We start from the raw sequence: 27,681 nt of genomic DNA, 5'->3' as shown, positions 1-27,681 counted from the left end.
CCTGCTCTCTAGATTAGCAAAACATTCACAAAACTTGGGAGGAGAGTAAAATTGAAAGAATTTGTTACGCTAACAAGATTTAGGATGTTTGCTTTTTGTCAGGCCGCTGATTTTCACCTTTACGTTCTCATTACTGTTCTGGGTGTGCTAGGTGTAAAAAAAATGGCCTCTATGCTGAGCAGCCGTCTATTTGAAAAACAAATGGATGTATAAATGATTAATGAAAGTGCAACTGCATATAACATTAAGTTCTAAATGAACCGTATAGACCATAAGGGATGTAGGAATCTAATTTCATTTTGCTGACACCAGTGGTTGTTTTGATCATTGAAAAGTGATATTATTTGGGGTGAAATTGTGAGAGTAAGCTCTTGTACAGTAACACAATGAAATATCATGTTTATTATCTTAGAATCTAAAACACATTGTTAGACCTAAAGAAAGTTTAGAGACATTTAAGTATGACAATATCAGTGCTTTTCATTATTGTCATCCTATTAATACCGTCTACCGCTGAATGTGTCTGGCAAAAATAAGAAGAACTGCTCAACGCTTTGAATAAAACAATTAGGAAGGCTTGCTTTTTTCAGTTGATCTCTCAGTGAGTTTCTCTATTGTATTCTTGCTATTTTAACTAGGTGATCAGGTCCATCCAGCAGCCTTCTTCATTCCAAGAATATCCTTTGGTGATTCAGAAGGGAAGTTAAGTAAAAAAGACAGCTGAGCCAGATCACGTGGGATCACAGTTTTCAGGGTATGGAAAGCAGGTCTTTGGGTTAAAGAATACACTGCCCCATTTTACTCTTCCACTTGCTAGAGAAACATGCTTTGTACCCTGTGGGAGATACTTACATAGTAGGTCATGTGTTGGTTAACTGGATACTGAGATCGTCTTACAATGTTGCACACGAAGTGATTCCTCACTGTTAACCCACGGGAATTACTGATATGAATATGATCACAAGAGTCCTATATTATTTCATTATTTTCTTGTATCCTTCCACCAACCTAGTGCTCCAGAGGCCCCTTTCCTTGGCGAGATACATGAGTATGGCTGAAGAATCCTTGTTGGATTCTCAAATCTCTTACTGCCAAGAAGGGGACAAACAAAACAAAACCACCTAACAAGACATCCTTTAACTCACGAATGATTCTGAATAAGAGTTTTAAGGAAGGTCCTAGAGACGGATCTCTGTGCGTTGTCCTAGCCTGGGTGAGTAATAAGAGGAAGTGTTGCGAAACTGGGTGACCTGTCCTCAGGTGTTCCAGGAATGCGTCCCCGCTCTCCTCAACATCCGTGTCTGTGCCGTGTGACTGTGCCTGCGCGAACCCCGTCCAATAGAAAAGACCAATCAAGGACGGTGATATTTTTTTCCTTGCTCCTTTTGCCACCGCCCACTCCGGACAGGCTGACAACCTGGACTGCTCCTCGGGACTTGCCTGACTTTTTCCATATCCTCCCACCCAGCTGAACACCCCCACCCGCGACGCGGATGGGACGCCGGAGGACCCAGCGAGCATGCGCGACCATCCCGGGCATGCTCAGTAGCGCGCGCGGCGCCCCGGAGCTTCGCCCCCGGGCTGCGGCCGACGCGGAGGTTTCCGTGGCTTCTGCGGCAGCGACGGGAAGTGAGGCGGCACGGCCGGGCGACCGCGGCGGCAGAAACAGCGGCGGAAGGGTCGCTGCGGCGACGACGTCGTCGACGACCGGCGTGACCGAGGGGGCTGAGCGCCGAGGGGACTCGCCCGCTCGGAAGCCGGATCCCGAGCCGGGCAGGATGGATCATCACCAGCCGGGGACTGGCCGCTACCAGGTGGTGAGTTTCTGGCCCCAGCCCCGGCCTCCTGAGCCGCCGAGGAGCCCGGGATTGCCCCCCGCCGTGGCCCCCTGAGTCCCTTTCCTCGTGTTATTCCCGAAGAGGACATGCTGGCGAATTTATTTTTGGCTCTTTTGGCAGGACCTTCCTTCCCTCACACCTCTCGGATGGAGCCTGCCCGTGGCCCTTTTGAGACCCTTCTTTGGAGACCCAGCTCTCTTTCGAGGTCCCCGTTCCTCCGCTGTTACACATCCCCACCCCTCCCATTAAAACTTATATCTGTTTTATTTGTCACTTTCTCGATCGTTTCGTTATGCCCTGACCCAGTCTCTTTAGAGATATTCCAGTGGATTGTGTACTGGAAATGAGTTCATATACCTGCTGGGGAGCTGATCGCCCGGCGTCATAGATGGAGTGGGTGGGAAGGAGGGAGATGTAAGGACTGCGTTGGGTGGGATGTGGATTTGGTAAAAAAACAAACAAAAACAAAAACAAAAAAAACCACGTAGGTTTAAAAATTGTACAACTGTAGAGAATGGTCTTGGGGATGAACTTGTTTCTCAGTTCTAGTTAACCTTGTCATTTTGTCCTTTTCTGTTAGAATTAAGTGACTGCATTCTTTTTTCTATCACATTATTCTTATTCTTATTATTATTATTGGGAGAAGAAACAGGAAGTTTTACTAAAAAATGCTAATCTTGTTTGAAAAATTATTTTCTTTAAATACAAGATTTTCCAGTTCAACCATACAAAGCTTTGTATGCTGAAATGAGTGTAAAGTGCCCTTCTATGTTTTCCCTGTCAATTTTTCTAATGTATTTTTTTTTTCCCTGTGGTGTCGTTGGAGATTCCTACCTAAACCTTGTTTAAAAAATGGACTCAGAAATAGTTGACTGTTTCGTTGCAGCTAGGTAGCATGTTATTCTGTAAACTTTGAGGTGGTAATTTAGTTAAACCTGTTTACTGAGGGAGAGGAGAAAAACGTTAATATGGAGCACTGATGGTGCAATTAATAGTACTGTTTGTGAAATTCACAAATATAGATGTGTTAGTGCAGATTTCATGTTTCAGATCTATTTGCACAGGTGAAATTTAGTTGGGAATTGAGAATTTCTATTAAGTGTATTTTGACAAATATGAAGGCTACTGAAAGATGAAATACCGATGTATGTAATTTGCATTTTTTTTTAACGATAGAAGTTCATGAAGCTTCCATTTCATCTGGTTTACATCCGGTAAAACCTCCGAATGATGTATATTCTGAATTCTGTGAAAATTTATCAGTATTTTCAGAATGGTTTGGAAAATATTGCTGCCAGTATGGGAAAGCATTTTTCAAGTTGTTAGTGTATACACTTTTGGTGGTTTGATTTCTTTTCTTTAAGGCATTCCTATTTTTGCAGATATTAGTAAAAATAAAATCCAATAGGTAAATGTTGAATACTGTTACCAGTGGAATTGATTTCTTTTCTCTAATCTCTTTTCCTTCCTGTTCTATTTGTTTCCCTTAATGGTGTTAGCTGATTCGAATTCTTTCTCTTTGGAGGTTTTGCTTATCAGAATCAATCATGTTCTCATATACAAATCATTACTCAAAACATTTTTAACTGATGTATCTGTGCCTTAAAGTAATTTATGATAGTGTCACATTTGCTTTCAGTAGTTATCATCATTATTCTTAAGAATTCCTAACACCAAAATGTTGGAAATTGCTCTGTCAGCTTTAAGATATTTTCTTTTTCTCTACAACGCCTTTCAGAGTAAGTGGACAGTATTATATTTTATTGCCTTTTTTTTCTCCTGGAGATGTGTCCCATATAGACTTTGAATGGGTGGAGGAGGCATTCCTTCAGAGCAGAGGGCAAAAATCTGTCCTTTGGAAGATAATTCTTGTTTTAGGTACGTAGGACATCAATTTGTTTTCCTTATAAGGTGCATTGTTTGAGAATCTTAGTACAGTTTACATTTAGATTTTGATTCCAATTCCTGTGTAATTACATGGCAATTTCATCTGTCTAGAATAACCCTTGGTTTTGTCGAGAATGGCCTGATCAATAACTTTAAGTATATGCCTCTCCTCTCCTTCCCCAAAATATTGGAGGTGTGTCCTACATAGACTTTGAATGGGTGGAGGCATTCCTTCAGAGCATAGGGGAAAAAAAAAAAGGCAGCTGGATTGATTTGCAGTAAGCTAGGGACCAACCTGTAGGTCTGGCTTGTACGATGAACACAGCTGTTGTGCGACTGACTTTAGCTTAGTTTTATTTACTCATTTATTTGTTTGTTTATGACTGCATTGGGTCTTCATTGCTGTGCAGGAGCTTTCTCTAATTACATCCAGTGGGATCTACTCTTCGTTGCGGTGCGTGGGCCATAGGCCCACGGGCTTCAGTAGTTGTGTCACTCAGGCTTAGTAGTTGTGGCTCGCAGGCTCTAGAGCACAGGCTCAGTAGCTGTGGCGCATGGGCTTAGTTGCTCCGTGGCATGTGGGATCTTCCCAGACCAGGGCTCAAACCCATGTCCCTGAAATTGTCAGGTGGATTTGTAACCACTGCGCCACCAGGGAAGTCCCTTTAGCTTAGTTTTTTTTTTTTTTTTTTAACTCTGGAATGATTAATAACAACGGAGCAATAAACAGTTTCAGTTGTTGAATGTTTAGAGATGACTAAGTAGGAGACGGGAAAACATGCTTGGCGGTGAAATGGTATACGATATTAATTTTCCACTTATTCATAGAGTTAAAATTTAGCTTTCCATGTTGATAAGTTAATGGTGATGCCTAGGACCATCAGAATAACTTACTACCACCAAGCAATTCACTAGCTTTATGTGGAAACTACTTTTTCTGTGATCTCTCCTCCATTGTTTAAAGTGTCCAAATTTTGTTAAACGAAAACAATGTACAGAGCTACAAATACAAAAAGCCTCAACTTGTTACCCTTCTAATTTCAGAAAAAGCCATTTAGTTCCATTGTGTTATGGGAAATTCAATTTTGTTTGGTAGGAAATGGGCAGTGTTACCAAACTATGAAGTCGTTGACTGGGCTTGGAGCTGTTACGCCACATTCTAACTTTGATGTTCTCTATTTTAAAGGATTTGTGTACTTGAACCACCAAGCTGACTACTAAGCTTTCAAAGGTATTCAGTGTACAAGTTAAAGTGGCACTATTGGTTGTAGCAGTCGTTTCCCAAACTGGATCATTCAGAATAAGAGGTGTTCTTAGAAGATTTATAATTTATATTAGCATAAAAACACGTACACTTGCATAGTAAAACTATGAGAGCTTCTGCCATAAAGACAATGGTTTGGATTTGTTCAATCCAGCTCTTCCTTGATCACAGATTTTTAGAGAAAACTTTGATTATATTAACATTTCCAAAATGTTAGCTTTCTGTACAAATAATGAAAGTATTCATATTGTGATGGTATAGATATTTTGCTGTTATATATGGTGAGCTAGAGTTGCCCTTGATAAATCAGCTGGGAAGGAGGTTGACTATTAATAGTTTAAAAAAAAACCTCACATCTTTTAAAGTCATCTGGGCTTATATTTAGGTTGTGCTGATTACAATGTGTGAGCCCTTGGCTTAGTTATCTAGCATCTTGAAGCCTCAGCTTCCTCATATTAGTACCTACCTCATTAGGATTGTTATAAGAATTATATAATGTAATATATGTAGAAAATATAGTAAAGCGACTGGTACATGGGAAATGTTATTATGAATAATGTAAGGTAAATAAACTGTAAAATGTATATATTTCAATTTTTGCTGGTGACTTCGTTTTTATCTCTGCGTTTAGCAACATGAGTATCAACTAGTTCTTTGTTGTCATGTCAAGAGCTTTGAAAAGTCTTAAGAGTTGATTTTACCCTATTTACAAGCTGATAGTTAAAGTCTGTTAATGTTTCATGGTTGCTGGCAGAAAAACAGAAGACTCCCAGGTCAGACAAATGACGTTGTTACTCACAGCACTGCAGACTCAGGAACGTTAGCATATTTATGCTGGTTTTCCTTGTAACTGGGTTCTATGAGGGTGATGGGTCTAGATGGATGCAGGCAGTGGATCACAGCTAAGGAATTCAGGACCGAGGGTCCAGCACTGCCCCCACCCCCCAAGCTGCAAACGTTGTAGCAAATAACAAACAAGCTAGTTCAGTTCACCTCTCCCTGAGAGACAGTTACTGCTGTGGTAACCTTGACCTTCTCTGTTGCCTGTGTGAGGATTTACAAGAATCCTTTCAGTATCATGAAATGGTAGAGCTTTGCAAACTGCCACACTCAGCAAGAAGGTGCAGGGACGCTCAGGCCCATGGCAGGCTGCCTTACCCAGGAATACATTTTCTGGGTGAGATAATATATAGTGATTTTTAGGTGCTGTTTTTTACTTTTGTTTTCCATTTTAAAGAAGTACTGCAGTCTTCTACTTTACAATGCTCTCTAGTTTTGCCTTCCTCTCTTGGTCCAGCTAGATTCTTTTGATCATCACTTGTTTCCTTTGAACTTATCAATATCCTTTATCTGGTTTACGTTCTTACCACACCTCTTGCATCATTGAAGTCCATTGCTTAATCTAATAGGTACTTTTCAGTTCTCTTCTTGCTTCAGTTCTTTTATGTTGACATTGTGAACTTTCTCCTTGAAACTCCTTCCTCATTCCTGAAATGAAGGAGCTTTCTACTCTTTACTGCCCTGACTTTTCTTCTCTGCATGAACTCACTTTGTACTTACTCCTCAAATGTTGATATTTTCTATAGCATGGACTATTGTCATAGCCTGCTTAGTGCTTCCTTCATCTGACATCCTTCAGTGTATTGTTTGCACTATATGAATTGTATTTGTAGAATATAAATTTGATTTTCATTTCTTTGCTTAAAAATCTTCAGTGGCCTCTTATTGGTGGTGCAGTGGTTAGGACTCTGCGCTTCCACTGCAGGGGGCACGAGTTCAATCCTGAGTTCAATCCCTAGTCGGGGAATTAAGATCCTGGAAGCTGCACCATGTGGCCAGAAACAAAACGAAACAAAATACTTTCAAATATATACAGAAGTTGAAAGAATAGCACAGTTAACTTCCATATACCATATACCAGTTGTAAGGTCTGCAGTTCCCAACAGTTTCTTGTATTTATGTTACTGTGTATCTGCCAATCCATCTTATTTTTTGAGCTTTCAAAATAAGTTGCAGATATCAGTGTACCTCATTGCAAACTACAGGCTTATCATTAGCCTAGAGTTCAATATTTCTTTATGTTTTTTTCCTTTAGGATAAAATTGATGCATAGTGAAACGCACAAATCTTCTGCAGCCTCTTAGATGGGTTTTGACAAGTACATCATCTGTGTAACCCAAACCACTTTTAAAATATAGAGCAGGGATCGGCAGACTACATTCTAACTCTTGTTTTGTAAGTAGTCTTTTTTTTTAAATATTTCTTGTTTTTTTTTTCTTTTCCTTTTTTTTTTGTTTTTATTGTTTGTAAATAAAGTCTTAATGGTAGCGCAGCCATGCCATTCTTTTACAGTGGCAGAATTGGGTATTTGAGGCAAAGCCCAGAAAGTGTGAAATATTTGTTATTTTGCCCTTTACAGAAAAAGTTTACTGACCACTGGGATAGAACATTACTGTCACCCTAGAAAGTTCACTCATGACCCTTCCCTGTTGATTCCTACCCACCAGGTGATTGTTATACTGTTTTGTTTTTGTTTTTCACTTCAGATGAGCTTTGCCTATTCTATAATCATAGAGCATAGAGTCTGCAGAGCTTCTTCCGCTCTGCATGGAGTTTAGGAGGTTGATCCTGTTATTGTTTATATCAGTAGTGCACCCCTTTTTATTGTTGAATAGTGTTTCATTGTATAAATTGTGTGACTATATGACAGTTTGTTTATCCATTGCTCTGTTGATAGACATTTGGGTTGTTTCCAGTTGTGGACTATTATGGATAAAGCAGTTAGGAATATTCTTGTGCAGATCTTTTTATGAGCGTACATTTTCGTTTCTCTTTGGTGGAATTACTAGGTAATAGGGTAGGTGTATGCTTAATTTTATGAGAAACCACCTGACTTTTTTCCAGGTCTGCATCCCATTTCCCAGTGTACCATTTTACACTTAAACCGATAATATATGAAAGGTTTGGCTGATCTACCACCTTGCCAAAATTTTGGTGTTTTCAGACTTTTAAATTTTAGCCATTCTGGTGGCTTATTGGATTTTGAAGTATAAGTTTCTGTTCTTAACATACGAGTTCCTTGAATGGATGTTTTTTTACCTATACATTGCCACATCTCAGCAATTCTGGGCCCCCTCCCCCCCCCCTTAATTTTTATGCACTAACTGCTGGAGTTCAGCAGGGCATACTTATTATTAGCTTTAACCATAATGTCTTCTCTCATACTTCCCTGACTTTGCACGTGTTTATTTCTCATCTAAGTTCTGTACCACACCTCTGTGGTTTGTTTGCCTTATAAAACCCCATTCCTAAATGTAAAAACTCCTACGAAATTATAATTGGAAGAGGGAGGCAGGGTGAATTTCTTGCATTTGTCATCTCTACATCATGGCAGAGGAAAAGTTGAGAATCATAATACTAGGAAATTTGTTATACTGAATTGTGCTTTTGTGTGTCTTTGTGTATCTTCTAGACTGGTGCTTTACCTCAGAGGTGCTTCAGGGTTCTGTGAATGTCTGATTTTTATTTCGTCTTTAATATAGATTTTAAACTTTAAACAACTGTAAGTGAGGAAATTCACACTCAGATGTGTTTAAAACCACGTTTCCATAGCTTGAAGATTAGTATTATGTTAATTTGTGCTGCCAGGGTAATATGTTTTTGAATGAACCCCACATTAAAGTTTCTCTGGCTGTTTCTGTGCATGCAGCAGTAGTAACTCAGAGTGTGTTATTAGTTTGATTGAGTACAGTTCATTTAAAAAAAATTATACAAACGAATAAGCTACTTTAGAACACCTGAATGATGCTAAGTCAGATGCTAGCCATCACTTAGGCATATTTGAGCAGTACATGATCCGATAATGGTGTAGTATTTGTGCAGTAACAAGTAAATGGATTGGAATTATATTGAAAACAATGTATTATAGATAGTTTGTGTGCATATTGTTTGAGTGCCTCTTGTCAGATTATACTAAGGTATGAGAGCAGTTTTTAGATGTCATTATTAACTATGAAACTAAGGTCCTATAATTCATTTATTCAATATTAATTTAGAAAGTATCTCTATCTGCCAAATTCTGTTTTAGGTGCTGGTGAACAAGACAGTTAACTTCTTGTCTCATGGCTCATACTTTGGTAGAGGGGAAGCAGATAAATAAGTAAGCATAATTTCAGATAATAATAGATGACTTAAAGAAAGTGAAGCAGGAAGATGGAATAAATAATACATTATAGCAATAATAAAAAAGCAGTAATAGAACAATAATATCTTTTTGCATCCTGTCAGGAATATGCTGAGAACTCTGTTGTGTGCTTTACAATATGAGCACATTTATTCCTTAGAACAATTCTGTGAAATAGATAATATCATGATCCTCATTTTGCAGATGAAAAAAATGAGACATAAAGAGGTTAAATAATAGGCATATGTGTGGATCCAGCTGTGATGGATCTGGTATTCAAATCTTGGTGTTTCAATTTTACATTGTTTTGTAACAAACTACTCAAAACACAGGCATTTTATTATGTTTCAAGATTCCTTGGTTTGGCTTTGATCAGCAGTGTGGTTCTTCTGCTCCATGTGATGTTAACTGGGACTCCATTTGGGGCCCTGATTGGGTTAGAACATCCCAGATGACTCAGTCCTTTCACTAGCAATTGATGATGACTGTTGACTGGAAGCTCATCTGGGACTGTTGAGTATCGATCATTTCAGTTCTCTGTGTGTCCTCTTCATGTGCCCTCTCAATGTGACCTTGGCCTTTCACATAGAAGGAAGAGGAAGCTGCCATTCCTCTTAAGGCTTGGGCTTAGAACTCCGGAATGTCATTTCTACTGCATTCTCTTGGTTAAAGCAGCCATAAATCCAGCCCGGATTCAAGGCGAGAGGAAATAAACTCTATCTCCCAATGTGGGAGAGGCAGTGCACATACGTGGAGGCAAAAAATTGATGGTGGCCATCTTTGGAGATGATATGCTACACCTGTTGGTTTGATCCCCTCAATTGATTGGAATCAGGATTATCAGGGAACTCCATCCACTCTGAAGATGTGACACTCAGGCCAAGACTTGATTGAAATGTTCTAGTTGATGAGTATTTCAGGTGTGATAATGGCCTGTGGTGGAAATGAGCTTGTTGGTTTAAGAAGTAGGAAGAAAACTGTGTGCCTAGAGCAAGGTGAAGGGGGATGGCTCAGTGGAATGGTACAAAACAAATAAATTTGATGCTGAATTTGATAGAAGAATGGAACCCTCGTTTATAATTTTTGTTTCATGAAAAAAGTCAAGTTCTGCTACATACTTTGCAAGGTGCAATGCCAAATGAAAATATGGGGCCCTGGCCTGGGGTAGGAAAGCCAGTCTCCACTTCCGACAGGTCTGCTGTCTTAACCCACAGCAGAGGACCGACCCCCAAGGGATTGCAGCCTCAGTGCTAGGACTTGCTAAATACTGAATTGATGAAAGGCCAGGGAAGCTGCTGGTTTGCCTGTGAATGTATCATAGTGATGGCAGCCTGGCATGGGGATAGCTACCACCTTGCCTACTTCTAGTCATGGGGTGAGGATAGGGAGGTTGAGCTGAACCAGGGGGTTCAGCTGCCTGAGAATCTTTCCTGGGGAGACAGACTCCTTTTGAGCTGAGATACCAAGTCCCTGGCACATACTATTTTGTCCCATTGGAGTTCACTTATAAAACTTGGATTCAAAGATAAAATTATTAAGAATTTAAAGGTGACCATAGACATGAAACTGCAACCATGAGGCCCTCCTGAGTCAGGGTTCCATGTGACTGCACTTGTTATCTGCTCACAAAGAGGGCCCTGAAAGGAGTCTCATTATGAGGCTAGTAATGGGGTGGTGATGATCTAGACCAGGGGTCAGCAGACTTTCCTGTAAAGGATCAGATAGTAGATATTTTAGACTTTCCAGGTCATGTGGTCTCTGTCACAGCTGGGTACTAGATCTGCTGTTTTAGTGTAAAAGTATCCATACTTAACATGTAAACTAGTTAATATGGTAGTGTTCTAATAAAATTTTATTTACAAAAATACATGGTGGGTTGGATTTTGCCTGCTAGCTGTAATTTGCCCACCCCTGATGTAGATGAAAGAGGAGTGTACCTCATAAAGGCCTTAAGTTTGGGCCTGTTGCTGAATGCTTCTGACAAATTTTTATTTCACTCAGTCTTGAAATAAACCCTTAGAAACGTGGTAGTGTTGTTTTTCATCACGTATTATACCTGGTAATCAGGCAGGCACTAGTCTATCACTAGAATTGGGGTGGAGATCCCAATTAGAGTATAAAATTTTATGTGAGAACAGCAAAGACAGGTTTCTCCTGTCTGATGGAATCTTCATTCTGTTGGAGTGGTCACCTCATTGAGGCCATTTAAAATCACAGTACCCTCTTCACAGTACTGCCTAGCCACATTTCCTGTTTCAGTTTTTTCCATAGTTCTTATCACTGATATTTCACATATTTTACTTGTTTAATTCCTCTCTCCTTCCTTCCCCTTGAGTGTAAGCTTCACGAGAACAGGTCTGTTCTGTTCACTGCTGTATCTTTCGGTATCTGGCGTATGGTAGGCATTTACGAAGTATTTGATAAGAAAGACTGAATGAATGGTGCTATCTCAAGACCAGTTTCATAGACTCAAAACTTTGTGTTATTTTATTCTAATTCCTGTTTTTAGAAGAATTTTTTTTTTTTTTTTTGCTACTCACACGGGCTCTCTCAGGTTGTGTGTGTGTGGAGAGAGAGAGAGGGAGGGAAAAAGGGAGAAGGGGGCGGAGAGAGACACAGACACTAAGCAACATATGTTAAGCTGAAGGTAATGCAAAACACACACACACACACACACACACACGCATGCACGCACGCGCGCGCATGTGATTGTCCCATAGAGTTGTTCGGTTGCTTACTACCTTCATTGACTGTGGAGTTGTGGGCTCTGCTTTGGTTTTCCTCATCTGTTTTATATTGACTGCTTAGAGACTATTTTCTTTTTAGTCTTTCCTTAACATCACACCTACATGCTAAAACTATCTTGTTATATGTGTATTAATAATATATTATTTTAGAATTTTATACATATTCTACATGTGTAGGTGGGCCTGACTTAAGTTTAAATAACTAGGGGATACTTTCTGCTGACCTTTATTAGATATAAATTTACTCAAAAGAGCATTGTCGTTAAGCCTTGCCTGTCTACCATGTGATTATAATTATCCTGTATGTTTTCATGCCATGTTGTTATAGTTTCTTCCAAAAGTTTGATCACTTAGCTGGAATTAAGGTGTGGGTAAAATTCTTGTTAAAAACATGCCAAGTGCAAGTTGGGAAATGCTGCAGTAGTCTAAGATTTACTCTCAGATTATTTCAAGGTTTCGACTTGCTTACTTTTAAGATTTGAACTTCAACAATTTAATATTTTAAAACTGTAGGAATGTGCTGTGGTTTATGTTTCTCCAGAATTACCCATTACATCATGCAAAGCAACTGTGCTGTTTGGCAGAAGCTTTGAGAATAAGGAAATAAACTGAATAGTTTTACTTTACTAATTTTGAGATTCTTAGGACTTGTAGCCTTTTGGATGTTAGACTGAAGAAATCCAGTGGTTTTTAGAGAACACTTATTCTCATTTGGGTAGAGCATTCATTTATATGAGGATGACTTTTTGTGTGATTTCCTCAAAAGGAATTAACACTTGAAATAACACTTGAGACCCTTGTAAGTTTTTGTTTGTAACCTTGGAGAACAACGTGAACCTCTGCTAACCTCATCCTGCCTAATTTGTTATTGCACTGCACATGTGCTGTGTTTTGACATGTTTTGTAACTGTAATACTTTTGTTCTCTTGCTCTGCACCTCTCCACCCACCACTCCAAACCATGTTCTTGCTTGCCTTCTGGGTTTTGAACATATGATTGCCCTTTTCTCTTTTCGTTCTCCTTCCTCCAAGATGAATTTCTATTCTTTATTCAAATATGTTTAGATGTTCTTTTCTCCAGAAAACCTTCCCTCACCCTCTGCCTCCCCACCTCCATTTCCTCCCTTTACTACCAAGTTCACTGTATTCTTTTAACACTGTGCACTTATCCCTATCATAGTGCTTATTCCATGGTATGTACTTTGTAAACTCAATGGGTAGTAGGGCTTTGGTCTGTCTTGTTTATAATAGTACATAGTGTAGTATATAGTGCATTGTAAATACTTATTGAAGATATAAATGAATGCCCTTTCTGAATGATTTCAGGTGTATCGATGAGAGTACTGATACTTATATTTATAAAGTGAACAGTTTCCCAGAGTTCTCTTATGTGAAAGTAACAGTATATTGCCTAGCTCATACAATGTTGATATTCTGGATGTCCATAATTAGGATACTTTGTTTTTAGAATAGTTCTGAGAAATCTGTTAAGATGAATTCTGGTAGTTTTACATGATTCCTCATCCAACTGGTGACTTGCATTTGCAAGATAATTAACCACGTTTAGGTTATTTGGTTTACTTATGGAAAGAAGGAAAATAAATTGTTTCCAAATATTGTGGAAGTAGTTAATGATTATTTTCTTTCACCATCTCATTTTACAGAAGACTGCCTGCGGGAGGATCTGCTTAAGGTTGTGCAGTAAAGCTTGGAGGACAAATTTTATTCTAGTACTTGTATACATATCAGCTGAGTTAAAAGACCTTGGGGAAATAGAGCTTTCATTATAGTTAACTTCCTTTTATAAATGGCGATGCCAGGCACAGGGAGCATGGATGGTATAGGATGAGACTGGTAGTCACTAGCTAATAAGTGAACCTAGCAAGCCAATTGTCCAGAACCTAAAACTCAGTAATCTTTCAGTAGACTAGACTCAGCTTGTACATGAGTTTTCTTTGACCAGCATGGTTTTTTTTGTTTGTTTGTTTTTTATAGACTTCTTTATTTAATTTATTGGCTGCATTGGGTCTTTGTTGCTGCACATGGGCTTTCTCTAGTTGTGGTGAGAGGGGGCTACTGGGACTTCCCTGGTGGCGCAGTGGTTAAGAATCCGCCTACCAATACAGGGGACACGGGTTTGAGCCCTGGTCCGGGAAGATCCCACGTGCCATGGAGCAGCTAAGCCCGAGCACCTCAACTACTGAGCCTGCGCTCTAGAGTCTGTGAGCCACAACTATTGAGCCCGTATGCCACAACTACTGAAGCCCACATGCCTAGAGCCTGTGCTCTGCAACAAGAGAAGCCACCACAATGAGGAGCCTGCGCACCACAGCCTATGTTTTTAAAAATCAAAATAATGTGGGTATACAGTTTCAAAAGTTAGAGTACCAAAAGACAATGAGAAACATCTGACTCCTTTCCCAGCTCCCAGCTTTTGTCCTCCAAGCTTTCTCCTCAAAAGAAAACAATCTTTAACTCTTTTCGCTGCTTTGTTTATTTAACTTTGTATTTTTAACATATATGTATCAATATATGAAGCTACTTGTTGCTTTGTTTATTTTGCTTTGCTTTCTTACATGTCCTGCTTTCCCTTCCTAGATCATCTCTGTAGTCTCACCTCATAGGTTCAAATCTTGGCTTCTCACTTCCAAGCACTGTAACCTTGGGCTGATTACTTAACCTCTCTATGCCGTAGCTTCCTCATCTGTGAAGTAAGGGTAGTATAGGTACTTCCCTCATAGAATTATTATGAAGATTAAGTGTATGAAAAGCTCCTAATATGTGGTTAAATCGATAATTAGTCTTTACATTTTATGACTTTGAAAGTATTGTTCACTAGTGAGTCAAGTGGTGTGTTTTGTATAACATTTTAAAATTTTTTATAGAGTTGCCTAATTTTTGTTTATTTTTTGTTTTTATTGTGGTATAGTTAATTTGCAATGTTGTGTTAGTTTCAAGTGTACAGCAAATATATATATATATGTATATATCAGGATATTGAGTATAGTTCCCTGTGCTATAAAGTAGGTCCTTGTTATTTATTTTACATACAGTAGTGTGTTTATGTTAATCCCAAACTCCTAATTTATCCCCCCACCTCACCCCCCTTGTGTATCTATTGTTAATTCTTTGCAGATCCTCTGGTCATTTTTCAAAATTTGCTTTTTAGCTACATTTTTTGCATGGTCACATGCATTGGATAAGTATTAGTTCCTTTATTTTGCTCTTTGAAGACACTCTTCATAGAGCCCTCCAGCCTCCTGTTTCTATCTGTACTATTTGCTCTCTAGGTCTGGTACATAGCTGTCATCCTAAGACTTTTCCCTTCGTCACTTTAACTAGGTTGGATCCTCTGTTTCTGAATTCCATTTGATTTCCATTTACTTGGGATTTTCTTGTATATCTTTTTAAAAATATCTAATTTAATTTTTTCTTGGTAAGAAACCACACTCAGTATGATCTCATTCCGTTTAAATTTATTGAGACTTGTTTTATGCCCCAGTATATTATCTTGGTGATGTATTATGTGCAGTTGAAAGGAATGTATGTATTCTTGAGTTGTTGGATATAGTGTTGTGTAAATGTCAGATCAGGTTGGTTCATAATATTGTTCTGATCTATCTCTTTACTGATTTTTGTTCTTTTTGTTGTTTTTGGCTGGGTAACATGGCTTGTTGGATCTTAGTTCCCTGACCAGGGATCTAACCTGGGCCCCGGCAGTGCAAGCACTGAGTCCTAACCACTGGACTGCCAGGGAATTCCCTAATGATTTTTGTTTTTGTGTTATTCTATTAGTTGCTAATAAGCAAGGGGGTGTTAACATCTGCTGTTTTTGTGGAGTTGTCTGTCTCCCTTTAACTATCCCAGTTTCTTGCTTCCTGTGTTTTGAGGCTGTTGTTACAAAATGCCTCTCCTTATCTCTGGGAATGCTCTTTGTCTTCAAGTTTGCTTTATTTGATATTAAAATTACCATTCCTGTGTTATTTTTTACATGGAATATCTTTTTCTGTTTACTTTCAACTTGAGTCCTTAATATGTGACTTTTGTTGGCGGCATATAGTTTTGGGTTTTACTTTTTTATTCACTCTGACAGCTTCTGCCTTTTAACTAGAGTGTTTGTGTTTAATGTAATTATTGGTATGGTTGGTTTACTTCTACTGTTGTATTATTTGTTTTCTCTTTGTCCTCTCTTTTTTTTTTTCCGCCTGTTTTCATCCGTTTCTGCTGCCTTTTGGATCATTTGATCAAAAAATTTTTTTAGTTTCCTTTTCAAAATATGTATTGCTTTTTTAGCCGTTTCTCTTTACATTATTAGTTATTAATGAATCAAGAATAATATTAATATTATTTATTAATGAATAATATAATTTTATTATTTTTGTGCTTGCTCTAAGATTACAATAGCTAGTGAAAAGTTAGGTGTGTGTATGTTTTGCCTTCATTCCTGAAGTATTAGGTTTTTTTGTGGGGGGTGGGGGGCTGCACCGTGCAGCTTGCGGGGTCTCAGTTCTCTGAACAGGGATTGAACCCGGGCCTTGGCAGTGAAAGTGTGCAATCCTAACCATGAGGCCACTAGGGAACTCCCTATAGATACATATTTTGGGTGTAGAATTCTTGGCTGAGTTGGTTTTTTCTTTCAGCCCTTTAAGATTTTGTTCCATTTTCTTATGATAACCGTGGTTTCTGATGAGAACTCTGTAGTTATTTGAATTATTGTTTCTCTGTATGTTTCTCTGTATTGGTTTTTCAGGCTGCTTCAATAACTTTTCTTTATCTTTGATTTTTAGAAGTTCTGTTATTATCCTGTGTCTAAGTATAGTTTTCTTTGAATTTGTTCTGTTTTAGCCTCACTGAGGTTGAGTTTGTAAATTTACTCCTTTCACTACTTTGAAGAGTTATGGACATTATTTCTTCAGTGTTTTTTTTTTTTTCCTCTTTTTTCTTTTCCTGCTGCAGTCTCTTATTTCCTTTGAGTCTCAAATTACGTGTTTTCTAGACCTGTTAAAGGTTTAGAGTCTCTGCAGCTCTATTTGTTTGCTTATGTATTTTTTCAGTCCTTTTGCTTCTCTGTTCTCTAGAATGGATAAATTCTGTCAATCAATTTAAATTCACTCTCTCTTTCCTCTGTTACCTTCATTGTGCTATGGATCCCACCCAGTGAATTTTTTATTTCATGTATTTTATTTTTCCAGCCTAAAGTTTTTATTTGGTTCAGTTTTTTGTTTTCTGGTTACCTGCTGAGATTCCCTGTCATTTGATTGATTTCAAGGTAATATTGCTTTACTTCCCAGAACACAGTTGTAAGGGCAGCTTTAAAATCTTTGTATGGTAACAATAATCTGAGTCATCCTCAGTTTGGCATCTCTTGATTGCCATTTCCCTGGAGAGTGGTTTATATTTCCTAGTATTTTGTATTTCTAGTAATTTTCGATTTTATCCTGGATCTTCTGAGTGTTTTGCTATGGTCCTCTGAAAAATGTACTTATTTTGTTTTAGAGGCAGTCAGCTCAGCTTCAGATTGTAAGTACTGTCTCCCATTCTGTGTGCCGGGGTTCAAACCTAAGCTTAATTCCTTAGGCCTTTACTCATCTGTTTTAGTTCAGTCCTACACATGCATGGTTTGAGGGGTAGTGATTTCCCTCCACTTTCTGGCTTGCCTGGGCTCCATTTGTTCCATGCTTCCTCTGGCTAGAAATAGCAAGGGTTCTATTGAGGTTTTAGTAGCCCAAGCCAAGGTGCCTCTCCACTAACTGTGGTTCTGCCTTGGAGCCAAGCTTCGAAAATAACAAAAAGGGAACATTCTCCTTTGTGCGGGTTGCTTTTCCAAGGTTTAACTTCCCTCCACATCTCTTTCCTTAATGTTCAGAATGCTCAGATAGTTTTTTTTTTTTTTTTTTTTGTGTTCAAATTTATAGTGGCTGTCAGTGGGAGGGATGGACTGTAGGGGGCCTACACTGCCATGCTGGAACTTGAGCCAACTAAAGATTTTTGAGGTTTTTGTTTTTCTGCTTCCTGAATTAACTTTCCTCCTAATATTTTTGTTTTTTTCTTTCATGTTGGAGGTTTTTTTTTTTTTGGATGTTCTTAATTTGCTTCTTTATATTCTATAAGCTGTTTGTGTTTTCTTGACTTGTTAATCTAGGGTTTTGTCATTTCTTGGTGAGCCAACCTTTTCATTGAGGACCTCCCAAATGTCAGGATCCATCATCTAGTTAGGAAGCTATGGCAATAGTTTAGGTAAGTGATAATGGTGGCTTGGATTAGATAATTAATTGGTGACATTAAAGAGAAGTAGATGGGTGGATTCGCAGATGTGTATGTAGCATACGTGTGTACTCGAATCAGCATCAGAAATACTCATAAGGATAATCCTGTGGCGGGGTAGATTACTACCTGTGAATTTTTTTGGAGGCATCTTGACTTAGGAAGAGTCTGAATTTAGAGACAGTAAAACCTGAATTTGAATCTTGTCTTTGTCCCTAACTAGGTATGTTAGTTCAGTTATATAAAGTTTGTTCCATTATACTCACCTCAGAGGGTTGTTGTAGGAACTAGAGTAGATGCTATATGTAAAGTGTCTTTGTTTTGTTTTTAAGTAACATTTATTGGGACTTTACTGTGTGAGGCATTATTCTGAGTATTTACAAATGTCATTTTTTTGTAATCCTTATGAAAGCCTTGTAAAAATATGGATTCCATTTTGTAGATGATAAAAATGAGGCCCAAGCAGGTCACAGAGTTGATAAGTGCTGGAGTCTAGATTTGAGTCTTAAAAAGTTGATTCCGAAGCCTTTGTACTTAACCAGTATGTTTCATATCCTTAGTCCAATGTAGGTGGTTGAGGTTAGTCTCAGAAGTATTCGTACCAGTATTTTTGCTTATTGGTGCATGATATATTCCTACACAGTGCTTTTCATTGACTTATTAATTAAAGCAAAGTTACTGTAGTGTGTAATGAAATATTTTTAAGGCTGTCTTTATCAGTGTTTTAGTTATGCTAACTAAGGATTCTCTTTAAAGCAAAATCCAGTCTTTCAAATGGTAAAGTTAAAAATTTAGTTTATCAGAGTTTTTCACCCCCCAAAACTATTTGGTAAATTTGTTTTATTAAGTGTGCTGGGATGGATTTGCTGACAGTTGGAATTTGAGTACCATAAAGAACCACCTATCCAGTTTGTCTCTGGATAGTATTTTTGCTCTGGTTTCTTCAAAGGCACAAGTTATAACATATTTTTGTCTTGTGCATCTTGGCTGCTAGTGCAAATCAATGCAGTAATGAATTCACATGTGTGTAAATTTTTGCTAGGAAATGTTAGTCATGTCATGTTTTGGAAAATCTTGGTGTAACAGTTTTTTTTTTTAATTGATAAATACCTTTAGAAATGAGGCATTATGATGATCATTGTAACATGAGAGTAAGTATTATTTATACAGAAATAAAGAAATATATAGGGTGAATTAGTTTGGGGCACATAATTGCCGATTTTGAGAGAGAGTGTGTGTGTGTATTTGGCTTTTGATATTATGAAATTATTCAGATTATGTATTTACATTTGTCAGCCAGTTTTTGAGGGTTTGCTGTGGCTGTAACACTTTAATGGGTGAGCCCTTTAACTATTGTCGGCAGTGGCATCTTGGCGTTTGCTGTGCTTCCTGGATGACTCATCAACAACAGCATGCCTTGGTAATTGATATTACTGTGTTTAGTTTTGCTTGAAGATTCTGTTCTTAGCTTCTCTGTGTTTGCTGAGAAAAGAACAAAACTTACTCTGAAGAAAGTTGGTATTTCAGGCTTGGTCCTGGCTGGTCTTGGCTCCCTGGTTTACCTGTGATAGAATATGCAAACTTTTATTTTCTTTATTCCCCCTGGTGCTGCTGTAGTCATACTGTAGCATGCTCTTGCCTTAGAACCCCTAGTTGTTAGAAGTTAGAAGTTCTAAGGACTGAAGGGTTGGGATTTGCATCTATTTCTTGCACCCAGTATAGTATCTCAGACATACTGTATTAGGCTTTTAGTAACTGTTGATTGAGTGACTGATAACCGAATGAAAATGAATGAATCAGAAAGAAGAGGAGGCCCGAAGACCCACTCAGGGTTATGCAGGAGGTGGTAGAGCTATATTTCAAATGTAGATTTTTAGGCATCAAACTATCTTCTCTATTCATTTAGCAACCATGTGATTATCTAAAAGAATGTGAAATTAAACTAGATAGTACACTATAGTAACTTTTTAAATGACAAATGAATGCTTGTGATAGTAACTTTAACAGTATTACATGGGATTAGTTGCCTTATGCCCTTGCAAATGAAACTAAATCAAGCTAATTACATAAACTGGAGCTTCAGTCTACCCTCTGTGTAAGAGGCAGTGTCCGCAGCTCTGGATTCAGTTTTTGCTAAGACTCTTTACAGTTGGCAGAGGGAAATAAGGACCCCTACAAAAGAAACAATGAATAGTAAAAGGTAGGAGGAAAACCAGAGGCAATAACTCTCTGGAAGCTTAAGAAAAACCAATTAAAACTACACTTTACTGTGCTGAATGTACACAATACCCTCTGTATTCTTGGCTTCTGAAATCTGCGGATATTATCTGACAGCGGGCTGTAGTGTGCCATCTTATATAGGGATTTGAGCATCTCTGGGCCTTCGGTATCTGCAGGGTGGGAGTGGAGTGTCCTGGATATCCAGGAATGACTGCGTTCAAGATTTTTGGTAGGATGAGTAGGTTTTTGGATCTAACAATTAGAAAGAAGGTCATTGTTCTCAGTAAGAGTGAAAGCCAGATGGTAGTGGATTGGGTAGGAAATGGGAATTGGAAGTGCACAGAATTTTTTTTTTCTTCTTCTAGGATGTTTGTTACTGAAGGAAAAGAAGGAAAAGATGGAAATAGTTCAAAAAGCACGAGATAAAAATTTAAATTTTAGCTGGGGGGGGTGGGTTTTTTCTAAGTATGGTATGAATAGAATACACATGTGGGCAGAGAGAGAAGTTAGTGGAGAAGAAAAGGAGAGACATAATGTAAAGAAAAAGAAAACAAAACCAATCCTTTGGGAAGCAGGAGCTTCTCTGTACAGTTATCTGGCATTTAGGAGTAAAGAATAGAAATGGAAGCCATATGCTAAATTTAGAGCTGCAGGGGAGAGAAACTGAAGGAGATTTTGCTTGAAATCCCGTTTTCCTCTGAGAAGCAGGAAGCAAAGATTTGGACTGAGAGTTCCATGGTTGGAAGTGGGGGCTAGAAGAGTGGCGGAGCTGAAACACCTGCCATGCTGATGACTGGTTCTGAGGGCCCTGTGGGAATCGGAAACTAAATTTATACTTGGCACCCGTCTGTACAGTTACGGGATTTGCTTCCCTCCTTCTCCCAGGAGACAGTACACAGTTAGACTCATCCCACACTGGGTCTTGGTGGGGTAGCCGTGGCAGAGGATATGAGAACTAGGAAACTGAGGGTGTGTCATGCAAATTTTCATTTTATAGTCCAGGCTACGTAGGATAGAAAGTAAATCCAAGTGGCAGCAAACAGAGGACCCAAGGAGTAGACTTAGTGGAAGTAAGGAAGTGAAAGAGGTAAAGGCCAGGAAGTTGTGACCAGGAATCAAGATGTGGAAATCTAATGTTTTGTAGTGGAAGCAGTTCTAAATGATGATCAGGTCAGGGAAGTAGATAACTGATAGAGTTACTAGACCATTCAACTTTGATTATTTTTACTTCCTGTTTCAGAGCTGAAGCGTTAAGTTAGTGTAGCTATCTTGTATTATAGTAGGAATTAAGGTAGAGGCGATGGTATTGGAGGTGTAGGGGGCTTATTTGTAAATTTTGCTCCCTGGACCCTTGTAAATACTAAGAACAGGATGAGAGAAAGTATGGCAGGCTGTGTAGACAATGTGAACTTCAAGAAAGGCTCTTGATCAAGCATTGGCTATATCCAAGAACATTGTCTTGTTTCCAAATAAGGAGGAGTGATGTGAGGGTTAACATTCTTGTTTGAGAGGCTTTTGAGGGTTGTGGTGCCATCCAGGGAAAATAGGGTTTTGATTAAATGTGGAGAGATCATTTTGTAAACTAACTGAAGGTGTGGAGGTTTTTAATGATCATACAGGTTTCTAGTGATAGAGTGGAAATTAGCAGCTGGGATTATAGAGTTTTAAGTTAATCTATCTGTTCACACAATATCTTTTTTCTATTTTTTTGCCATATAGCATTTTGTTTTTTTTAACTTTATATATTTTGTATTTTTAAATTTTATATATTTTTAAACTTTATATATATTTTTTCTGAAACAGTTGAAAGTGAATGGTAAACATGTTATTCTTTTACATCTAAATATTTCAGTGTATATTTTCTAAAAGTAAAGACATTCTTTTACAAACTATTGTACAGTTATCAAAATCAATGACATTTATGCAATACTTTAATCTCTAAACATATTTTACCAGTTTCCCTACTAATGTCTTTTATAGCAAAAGAAAAAAACTTATTTTTAGAGTAGGATCTAGTCCATGATTAGCTGCTGTGCTTAGTTATTTTGCCTTTTTGTCTCCCTTAATCTGGAACAACTCTTTAGTCTCCTTTGTCGTGGATTACATTAATGTTTTGGAATGATTCATATCAGTTATTTTATAGTATACCCCACAAAGTTTCTTTAAAAAGTATACTTTCCCCTGTTGGTTTTAGAACTCCCTGGTTATTATTACGTGAGAGAGTTATAAAGATGGTTGTCAAATGGTGATTTCCTAATTGCCGTTTCTTCTACGTTTATTATGTAGAATTCTATAAGGAAGAACTACTGTAGCCTCCAGTTTCTTTATTCATTTTTATCAATATGAATTCATGGATTTTAATTTTATTCTGTTGAGTATAATCTCATACTGTCATCATTTTGAGGCTCAGATCACCCCAGGTTTGACTATATGCTCCTATGTCCTTGTGACAGGTCCCTGTCGTTTTTGCACTTTCCTACCATACAGCAGTTAGGTAATGTGAACGTGTCTGCTTTCTGAAGTTTAGTTTGCATGGAGGAAGCACTGTCTGCGCTTTATTTGTGGGGCTGCCGTGGGAGAATGGTGACTGACACAGCAGTTACTGCCACAGTAGCTTACTGCTGCTATGCTGGGTGCTTAACGTGCATTTTCTGAATTGTTTGTGAAAAGTTTGTGGAGGTTTTTAATCAACTGGGCTGTAGAATAAAGCAGTGGAACATCGGTGGTGTGTTGCTTACAATGTTAGTGTGCCGTCCTCATTGAAGTTCTAAGGAATAGATAGTATTTACTGTGAAAATAGATTAGGTAGACGAATATATCATGTGATTAACAATTAGTTAAGGCAAAAGGGCACCATGAAGAAAACTCTTGTTTATAGGTGGGAAGGAGACAAAGAAAAAGCCTTTGTGAGTCATTTTGACCTCTAACATGGGTTTTGTTCGAGTATCACCACATTCAAATAGATACATGCTGGTATTACTTTATGTATTAGTACTGTTAACTAGTTAATGGAAAATAACAAGCATCATCATATCTAGGTTTATGTACCTTCTTTTCTTGTGAAGACAAGAATGGTTATAAAAGGTTACTGAATGGATGTAAAGTCTGTGGTGATTTTCTTTCATTTTTAGTATCACTGAGAAATTTTATAAATGTCAGTTTTCTAACTTGTAGAAACTTATTCCTTTAAGCATAGATGGAAATCTCTTTAACTTATCACATTCTGTCCTACATTAATAACAAAAAAAGATTGTTTCATACTTTCTTTTATCTCTGTTCTAGAGAACTTAGAAAAAATACAGAAAAGTTAAAAAAAAATACCAAGAAAATAGTTTTCAAGCACCCATACTACCCATTTGTCTGTTAACAGTCATTTTGAAACTGCTAACATTTCATATTATTTAAAATAATATGAATAATATATGATTTACACACGCAAACAGTTTTGTTACTTTTTTAATACTGTATCATGAGCATTTCCTATTTCATAAAGTATCCTTTGGAAACATCATCTTAAATGGCTGTTTAGTATTCTATTATATTGATACAGTGTGTTTATTTTATTTTGGAAGAATAGATTGTTTCTAGTTTTCCATTTTTATCACACTATGATGAACAGCTTTATAAAGAAATCCTGTCTTGTTTCTGATAAGTTTCTTTGGATGTAGTTTTTTTTTTTTTTTTTTGGATGTAGTTTTAAAATGAGAATTACCAGGTTGAAGTATGTCTTTATAATAATCTTTTTTATTTTTATAAAAGTGATGTGCACTTATTTTTTAAAATTCAGGCAGTGTGGACTTCCTAGGTGGCGCAGTGGTAAAGAATGTGCCTGCCAATGCAGGGGACACGGGTTCGAGCCCTGCCCTGGGAAGATTCCACATGCCACGGAGCAACTAAGCCTGTGCGCCACAACTATTGAGCCTGTGTTCTAGAACCCGTGAGCCACAACTACTGAGCCCATGTGCCACAACTATTGAAGCCCATGTGCCTAGGGCCCGTGCTCCACAACAAGAGAAGCCACTACAGTGAGGAGCCTGCATGCGACAATGAAGAGTAGCCCCCACTCGCAACTAGAGAAAGCCCGTGTGCAGCAACAGAGACCCAATGCAGCCAATAAATAAATAAAATAAATAAATAAATTTATAAAAAAAAATTAAAAAAAAAATGCAGGCAGTGTAAATGCAAAGAAAGACGCAATCTAGGTACCCAAATCGGTAACCAGAAATAACTTACGTTGACATTTGGTGAACATCATTCTGTTTGTGCTTATGGACAGGAATTATGTAATAAGAATGGGATAATACTATTCGTTTTTTTTTCTTCCCCTCTGTCTCTCTCTCTTCTTTTGGCTGCAACACATGGCATGTGGAATCAGATCCTGGGCCAGGGATCAAACCCATGCCCCTGCAGTGGAAGCGTGGATTCTTAACCACTGAACTGCCAGGGAAGTCCCACTATCCTATTTTTTAAAATGAGAATACAAAATACGATTTTGTTTGAATTTAACAGCAAGCAAAAAAATCCTTAAAGAACTGCTGAATTCTAGATGAAGGTTTCTTTACCACAGAGATTTAGGTTCTGTAGGATTTCGCTAAAATTAAGAGAGTGTAAAAATCAGTTAGAAATTCGAATAATTTTTAAAACCTCATGTTTTGATTTTAGATATTAGAGATTAAATCCTTGCTTTGAAAGATGAGGTGAGTGGTCCTAATAATTGTTCTCATCTCTTCTTTCCCCAGTTCCTGATTTTTATGTTGCTTATATTTTTACTTTTTCAGGCTTACTGTCTGTCAGCAGCTGTTTATTTAGGTCTTTAGCTCTATGTTCACCATTAGTTTTGTATTTGAAAGGACTCAGTGCTAACCATCATATCTTTTCCATTGCTTTCCTCCTTATTTACTTTTTATTTGCTTAATTTTCTGATTGCCTGGTTTTCATCATGGAGTAGTTTTTCCCAAGGACTCACGGGTGCTGTATATACTTTCTATGTGGAAGACAACTTGTCTAGCCAGCTTTTTTTTTTTTTTTTAATGTAAATATTAAAACTATGAAACATTTCAAACATAAAAGTACAGAAAATGATGTAAAAGATAGTTCTATATCTACTGTGGAGATAACAGATGTTAGCATGTATTTGTTACAACATTTTACTATTTTATACTTTTTCAGCTTGCTTTATTCACTTACGTGTTTTAAATTTATCTATGATGTCATATTGATCTAATTCATCAGTTTAAAATGAATTGTGTTATATAAATCATGGAATAATATTTATTCATTTCCTGCTGACCAGACAGTTGTTATCAGTGTCTCAGTATTGCAAATAGTACTACCATGAGCATTCTTGTATATGCCTCTTTATGTGCAAGTGTGAGAGTTTTCTTGTACTGCCGTTTTACAAGTGGAATTATTGGGTCCTGCACACCTTCAGCCTTAACTAGGAATTGCCAAATTGCTCTGCAAGGTAGTTGAATGAATTTATATTCTTGCTACAGTAGTTTGACTTCTACTCCATCCTAACACACTGTTTTTGCTTCCTTAGTTATTAAGAATATTTACTTTTTAAATTAATTTATGTTCACCCTGTGTGCTGGTGTTTCACTTCTTTTGTCTAATAAAATCTGTTTTTCCTAGAGTTTTCATTTTTATTAACTTGTATCAAAAGATCACCCCTTTGTGACCTGTTTTTGTTTTTTGTATCTATATTCTTTAATAGTAAACTACTTTTTGATGGATAAAAGTCGTGTGTACGAACATTTATTACTGTCTGTGCTCAGAGTCACTGACGCTTCTTCCTTCAGTGTGTAGAGTCTCAGGTAGTTTCTCCATTGCTCTAGCCTTGCCAATTCTTTGATTTTGTGATGGGAGGGGATAGCTTCTTGTGGTTTTTGTGACTTTCTTTAGTGTTGACTGTCTTGTTGAGTTGCGGTAAGAATGTCTCTACAGTAGTTATTCTAAAAACTTGGGTGATGTGGGGATGGAATTTATATTTTTTCCTTAGCATGTATTAATTCAGTTATCTATGGTTTTTGGAAAACACCATTAGTTTAGTTCAGTAAGCTTTGGGGGACAAATATTTGCTTATTAGGTTACGATGATTGCCCGCAAAAGTTGAATGATTAAATATTTCAGGTTTCTACCATGTGTAAAAACACCATGGGAATCGTAGAATATATGAGGTGTGATTATTGGTCTTGAGACATTCAGTGCATCTGTTACTTGACCAAGCTCTCTCTTGCCTTTTGGTAGAAAAACTGGGAGGCCTAGGGGACTACATATTTAATGTAAAGCTTACTCTGTGTCCTAAACTCTGCTACCTGTTTTATGGGATACCAGGATGAATAAAACATACTTCCTAAATATCAGATGCATGTGATCTGACTAGGAAGGTAATACTATTCCCAGATCTAATTAAAGGGTCTCTAAGCTTCTAGGGCCTCATGAAGTACAGCACCAACTTAGAACTTGTAGTTTCCTAGAAGGAAATGGTTGCAATTAGAGTTTACTAGCTCTTGTTTTTTATTCTTGTGCCTGAATAGTTTTGCTTTTAAAACCTCTTGAATGTTCAGATTTTGATTGCTAGAAAGGGGCTTATTTCAAGTCTGACGATATCTGTTTTAATGTTACTACTATGCTTTAATATATGAGGTTCAGTTCTTTGTTATGAAGTATACTCTTTAGGCAGTTTTGCTTTTTAAACTTTACCAGTTACTACATTTGCTGACTTAACTTTGGTGCATGCAAGTAAGAAACTTTCTGGAGAATCTGTCAAAGTGTTCTTATTTAATTTGATTTTAAACCTTTCATTACAAGTTGCCATTGTCATTACATTTATCATTGCTTATGTTGGATATGATATGTTGACTGAAATAAACATGCACAACGTAAATGTTGTGAGTTCAGTTTCATTCCGGGATCTTCTTGAGGACTGTAGACTTGAGAGATAGCCTCTCAGCTCTGAGGAACTGCTCGGAAGAGGTTAAGGGACTTAAAGCCAGGATATATTTGAACTTTATTTGCTGGGAAAGCCATGTAGTCAAGCATGAAAAGATCACTGCTAATCACAAAAAAGACATCTGAAATGAAAGATTTTAGTGCTTTTCTACGTATGGGAAGATGTAAGAATCTGAGGTCATTTGGAATGTTTTCTTTGATATGTATCTTAACTAAGGGCCAGTATATCCAAAGTACCGAATGTTTCCTGGTTTTCACCATCCTGAATTGCCCTCAGGGTACACTGTCCCTAGGCCACTGCAGTAGCTAGTGGCTTGATCCTTGT

General features: G+C 37.7%; 1 protein-coding gene across 2 annotated transcripts in view; it reads left to right on the top strand.

Annotated features, from left to right (window-relative positions):
- The first annotated feature begins 1,371 nt into the window (after nucleotides 1–1,371).
- Nucleotides 1,372–27,681, top strand: part of NDFIP2 (Nedd4 family interacting protein 2) — a 65,169-nt gene continuing 38,859 nt past the window's right edge. The window contains exon 1 of one of the 2 annotated variants that reach the window (XM_057707264.1): nucleotides 1,372–1,817. In XM_057707264.1, the coding sequence (XP_057563247.1) occupies nucleotides 1,494–1,817 (324 nt within the window). In that variant the 5' untranslated portion in view covers nucleotides 1,372–1,493. The remainder of the gene's footprint in view (nucleotides 1,818–27,681) is intronic. The other variant, XM_057707263.1, reaches the window with a different exon arrangement.

This window comes from Hippopotamus amphibius, chromosome 14 (assembly GCF_030028045.1).
Source record: "Hippopotamus amphibius kiboko isolate mHipAmp2 chromosome 14, mHipAmp2.hap2, whole genome shotgun sequence".
In the NCBI taxonomy this organism is placed as follows: domain Eukaryota; kingdom Metazoa; phylum Chordata; class Mammalia; order Artiodactyla; family Hippopotamidae; genus Hippopotamus; species Hippopotamus amphibius.
This window is presented reverse-complemented; position numbering and strand designations above follow the sequence as displayed.